This window comes from Gymnoscopelus braueri (genome assembly GCF_963280865.1).
Source record: "Gymnoscopelus braueri genome assembly, chromosome: 11".
Lineage (NCBI taxonomy): Eukaryota > Metazoa > Chordata > Actinopteri > Myctophiformes > Myctophidae > Gymnoscopelus > Gymnoscopelus braueri.
The window spans coordinates 35,874,936-35,880,935 of NC_137613.1; the positions used below are offsets into that span (position 1 = coordinate 35,874,936).

General features: G+C 41.1%; 1 protein-coding gene across 1 annotated transcript in view; it reads left to right on the plus strand.

Moving 5' to 3' along the window:
- The window catches only part of hibadha (3-hydroxyisobutyrate dehydrogenase a), a 44,945-nt gene extending 40,592 nt beyond the window's left edge, over nucleotides 1-4,353 (plus strand). Inside the window, exon 8 of the mRNA XM_080442277.1 lies at nucleotides 2,430-4,353. Coding sequence (XP_080298403.1) covers nucleotides 2,430-2,591 — 162 coding nt within the window. The 3' untranslated portion in view covers nucleotides 2,592-4,353. The remainder of the gene's footprint in view (nucleotides 1-2,429) is intronic.
- The last annotated feature ends 1,647 nt before the right edge of the window (nucleotides 4,354-6,000 follow it).

Sequence of the window (6,000 nt, forward strand, 5' to 3'; positions counted from 1 at the left end):
AAAAGGCCAGCCTAAACATGTCGATGCGATACTGTGTTCGGCCACTGTACATATCTCTATGGTGAATCTGTGGCGCTTTTCCTCACTCGACCAGCCAATCAAAGGGCTAGCTCAGTTTTGCAGAAGCAGCCGTCTTGTTTAGCGTTTCTGCAGACGTGTTCATGTATGTGCTGAGTGGAAATGATCGGATACAGTAGGCGGGATCTAAACCCAAACTGAACGGTAAACAGAACGCTCTGTTTAAACTGCGCGCATACTGCTACTTATCAGTGTGACTTTGTCTGATAAGCCGTCTATTTGATTGATGAATGGCCCAAACAACACAGTTTACCGAGACCACCCCTCCCCCATCTGACGACGTTGTCAGCGCTCTGTCTGATACAATAGCCTAGTTCAATTATTAGATCATTAGAAACTCTGCGCTCAGGTCAGGATTATATTACATAAAAATGAATAGCTTAATAAGAATGACATTCGCTATGTCTCTGAAACCGTATAGCTGATAGTACTTTTCAAGGGGTTTAGCTTACTGTGAGCTGATTGCGAACGCAGCGGAAGGAGGCGCGCCGAAGCTTACTATGAAACCGTGCTCGGGTTGTGTCTCTGTGTGTGTCTCTGTGGGTTGTGTCTCTGTGTGTGTCTCTGTGTGCACTGCCTGCGTGCAGCTCCTCTGAGATAAGTAAATGTCCAATTTAGACGTACCATACATCAAATGAAAGGTCTTTGAAAACTGAACACACCTGTCAAGGTTGCGTTTAAGCCCACCCCTTCCCCCGGAAGCCACGCCCCGGAGAAGGCTCCTAAAAACTCCCCATTGAAACCCCATGTTAAATGAAAAGTGCCCGAATCGCTCCGAAACTTTTTCTACCCCCCCTAAGTGGGGGTCTACGAACAAATACTTCGGGCTCGGATTTTGGCTCCGCCCCCCGGAAGTGGGTGAAACAGGCACTTCAAACACTTTGTTGAATTGTTCAAAAACATTAAAAGTTTTTTTTTTGTGAATTTGTATTTTTCTAAGGTGCTCCTTTTAACACATTGAATGCCAGTCGCGTAGATCTACGCGAACCTATTTAAAGCCGCAGCGTGCCAGTCGCGTAGATCTACGCGAACCGCCGATTCCCATTGAAATTGCCCCAGGTGCACTTTCCGATTTTTTTGATCCATTTCCGTTTCCGGTTTCCGGTCGGAAACAGAATTATTCGGGTTCCGTTTTTTTCGATCGTATCCGCTTCCTGTCTGGGATCCTGTTTAAAACTCAATTTTCTCGGTTGTTGTTTTTCTCCTCGCTGATCACTGTTTAGCGTTGATCCACTGTATCTTCAAGATGGCGGCTCGCATTTGGAAACTATTTTCGCTGGCCGTTTCTCACAGATCCGCTGTGTGTTTAGAACCAAATGAACGCGCACTTTTAACTTATTTAGCCAGGTCTGTGGCGACATGAAAAAAACAAAAAAACAACAATAAAACGCTGGCACTGGTGAGTACATTATGAGATTAAACTCTGGCATGGAATGTGTTAACGCAGATTTTTTTTGTATTTTTTTATTGGTTACTTTAAAAAAAAATATTTTTCTTTCATATTTATTTTAATTTTTTTGCGTTCGCGCGTCTTACTTGTATATATGACTGTGTCATTTCTTGTTTGTTTTCTTCAATTGAACCCGGTTCAATCCCTGAGCTTTTTTGTATTAATTAAGAACTGATTTGACCAATACAAACATTTTATTGGACTTAATGTGCAAAGACCTTGCGATGCGCCGTCCTCTTCCTCAATCGCATTCTCACGAGTTATTCAGGGCCGCTTCTATTCTTTTTTCTCTTATGTTTTTGTGTTCGCCTATTGTCTTTTCTTGCTTTATTGTCGTTGTCCCTTTGTCTCAGGAGAGCGTCTCTCCTGCTCTTCTTTCACCAGTCCATCTGTGACCTAATGTGTGTCACTTGTGTTACTGCTTCCTCCTTTGTGTGTGTGTGCGTGTGTGAGTGTGACACACACGTGCGCAATAAGATGCACCATATGTATGCACACATACACCTGTGCTACAGCAGTGTGTCCGCATCGTGCCAGCTAACGTAATTGTAGCATGTTCTCTGGATACATTTATGTTAAGCATGCACACGCACACGCACACACACACACACACACACACACACACACACGTGCACACACACACACACACACACGCGTACACACACACACACACACACACACACACACACACACACACACACACACACACACACACACACACACTGACAGGGTGAGGATCAGTATAAAACAAAGGAAGTCATGTTATTCCATCTGTCTGAACGCAGTATCTCTCTCACTCTCTCTCTCTCTCTCTCTCTCTCTACCTCTCTCTCTCTACCTCTCTCTCTCTACCTCTCTCTCTCTCTCTCTATCTCCACCTCTTATCTCTCTGGGTTCCCAGGACCTTGGTTTGGCCCAGACCACAGCCACAAACACACGGACACCCGTCCCGTTGGGCTCCCTGGCCCACCAGATCTACCGTGTAATGTGCGCCCGCGGCTACGCTAACAAGGACTTCTCATCCGTGTTTCAATTCCTCCGCGAGGAGGAGGCGCAGCAGTGAATGGTTTGAACGCGGCGGCACTCGGTTTACTGTAAGATACTTTACCCCCACCCCCCCACCCCCCCGAACCCTCTCCCAAATGTTCTGACCACCATCACCCCAGTGTCTGACCCATCCTCCACCCCCCCTCCCCCCACCCCCCAACTGTGCTCAGGAGAGGCCAAGGGCCCTTTGCCCTCCAGCACAGAATCCATGGTGTAATTAACATACTGTACGTAGACAACGTGTCCCCCGTCAAATCACATGTGTCATATTTCCTGATCCTGGCTCTACCTCCATAGGGCGAAATGCTAAAACTGACCTTAGATCAGTATCTAGAGAGAGGAAAGCTTCCTAATTCCTTTTCATCTACCTCCCCCCTCTCCCCTGTCCATGCCGAAAGGGAGAAGAGGGAGGGAGAGGCATTATGGGGAACGGGAGGGTAAATATGTGAGTTTTAATGCAATGCAAACGATGTGTTAGAGGTTGATCATATAACTTCTGAATAAGGTGATGTACCACGGTGTTCATTTCCTGTTGTTTGTACAGGTAAATGTTTTGTTTTGTTTGCTGAATTATCTTTTCTTTTTCCTGACAAGGAGGTTGTCTGTTAATGAGCGTGAGAATGTATACCGTTTCCTTTTGACAAATGGAAGAGGAAAAAGAAGATGATTGGCAGGGGGGTAGAGGTTAAAAGGAAGGTTCCATTATGTGGAATCATTTGGTTCCATAAACCATGTGGGTTCTTTATAAAGAACCATGAGTAGCCCCTCATATATGCATATATTCCTTTGAATCTCATATGAAGTGAGCTTTAACACACAGGTTTAACTTCCACCTAGGACCTTTTATTGAAAGCATGTAGTATTCATCACCGTATCAACCTTGCTTTCATTTGTTCACATTCCATCCATTCACTTTCACTGTGCCATTCACGTTCACTCTCTTGTTCACATTCACTTAATCGTTCGGTCAGATCACCTTGAACTCGCACAGATACAAGCAGCGAAATGCCGCACCAGTATTTCGGCGCTTGCGAGTGGCTCACAAATAACACCCTCTTGAATATTGTTAACAAAATAATAACAGTTCACCTCAGGAATACCCAATAAGTTGGGTTCCGGTGTTTGGCACTACTTCTACGACCACTGTTCATTTGACAAAATGCTGTGAAACTCTCTGGTTACGTTTACACTACATGTGTAGCAATGCTACATGGACCAGCAAGCTTTTGTTTTATATTACCGTACAGTACAGTATATACCTCCTCTTGCTGTGGCTACAGAATCTGTTGAAACTTACCTCTCTGCTGTCGTTCTCACACCGGTTTACCTCCGCAGTATCGTTTCTGGCCCAGTACCACTGTCTCTTAATTTTTCACTGTTAAGCACAAAATTCCAGTCTCTTTCTATAGCACTCTCTCTTGCTGCTCTGTGCACCATAACACTTATCACAGCACATTCTCTCTCTCACATGCCCTCTCAGTTCTCTCTCGCTCTTTATTCCGCTCTTCTCTCTCTCTTTATATCTCTCTCTCCTCTTCCCAGTTCATACAATTTGCTTGTAAAGCGCCACAGCGACAAGGCCCCCACCTTGTCCAGTGAGCATGTATATAATGTATAATATTTTTTTGTTTTGCTGCATTGAGAATCATAGGATCATCGTGGTTCGTTATTTTTTGCTGTAAACTGGAATACAGTTTTAAGTGTCTCCATTCTGTAAAAAAAAAAAAGGAAACTCAATCACATTGTAGTTCTGAAATAAAAGAAAGTTGTCTATATGACATTTGTCTGGCATTAAGTGTTTTCTTTTTGGTCTGATTCAGTAAATAATTTGATAACTCTGATTGCATATGTAGTTGAAGCTTGACTATGTAACTCTTAACACTTTATATGAAGTCCATGTCTATAATGTATTAAACATACATAATCTACTGATGACACCATACAATTATAAGCACTCAAAAATACTCTCTGGCACTCTGAGATTCCTTGTGAATGAAAAGTGCATTACAAATAAAATGTATTATTATTATTACTCAAATGCTTAATCATAATCATAATACATATTAAAGCATTTTATAATTATAAGGTAAAGTCTATAATGAATTATAACACTATAATTACAGTTATAAGCACTCGGAAGTACTCCTTATGATTTAGATTAACAATGACACAAAATATTTGAGCAATTATGAAGTATTTTGATACTCAACCATGTCATTATACAATGCTGTATGATGTGTTATGATTATTGTTATTAAGTACTATTAATTTGTATGAGTCACCATAATTATTATACAGTGTTATAAGCACATAAGGCAATGAGTATGTTTATAATGCATTATAGACATGCACTTCATAGAAAGTGTTACCTAACTCTTTAATGAAGCTATAGCTGTGGGGAACAGTGGCTGTCACAAAGGGAAACCTGTGACCCATGACTTTCTGTCTATAATTGGTTCTGGACACTTTTTTCCCCCCACAGTGGTTCCAGAAATTACTTCCTCCCTATTGAAAGGCAATGAGATGTAAGGCAACATTTTCAGGCAGTTGCAGTGACAAGACAACTGGCATCAGTTGCCAAATAAGCATATTAAGTTCCTCTCTTGGTATCAAGGGTCTTTGCTACGGGGTCTGTAGCAAGTAGCAAGCCTTGTCAGGGTGATTGGTGCCTGTCTATTTCCAATGGTGGAAAGTAACTAAGTACATTTACTTAAGTACTGTACTTAAGTACAATTTTGAGACATTTGTATTTTACTTGAGTATTTCTAATTTTCTATACTTCTACTTCTACTCCACTACATCTCGGATCCAAATATTGTACTTTTACTACACTACAATTATTTGAAAACTTTTGTTACTAGTTACTTTGTAGATTTTTATTATTATTACAATAGCCAATCTACAAGCTCACAATGCGTCTCGATGCGACACATTGTGAGCTTGTAGATCTGCTATTTTCAAAAGATTTTTATACATTTGAAAACTTGAAATGGGACATTCTGCATAATGAGCACTTTTAATTTTGTTACTTTAAGTACATTTTAATGCCAATATTTTTGTACTTTTACTCAAGTACATTTTGAATTCCGGACACTTGTAACAGTATTTCTATATTGCAGTATTGATACTTTTACTTAAGTAAAATATTTTGTCTCATTCACAAATACACTGTCTATTTCCATATTGTGTCTTTATTTCAGCATGTATATCTAAATTACAGGAATGTACAGCATGTATGCATGTATGTATTTATGCATACGATACCGTATGTACAGTATAATTAGGTATGCGTGTCCTTCGCATAACTCAAGAACCATTCATCCGATCAACAGCGCACGTTGCAGGTGTATGGTTGCTGTTCTTGCACAAATTACATAGACTTTAACGCGTTAGTTGTATCATTAAAAAGCAAAAGGTCAGACAGT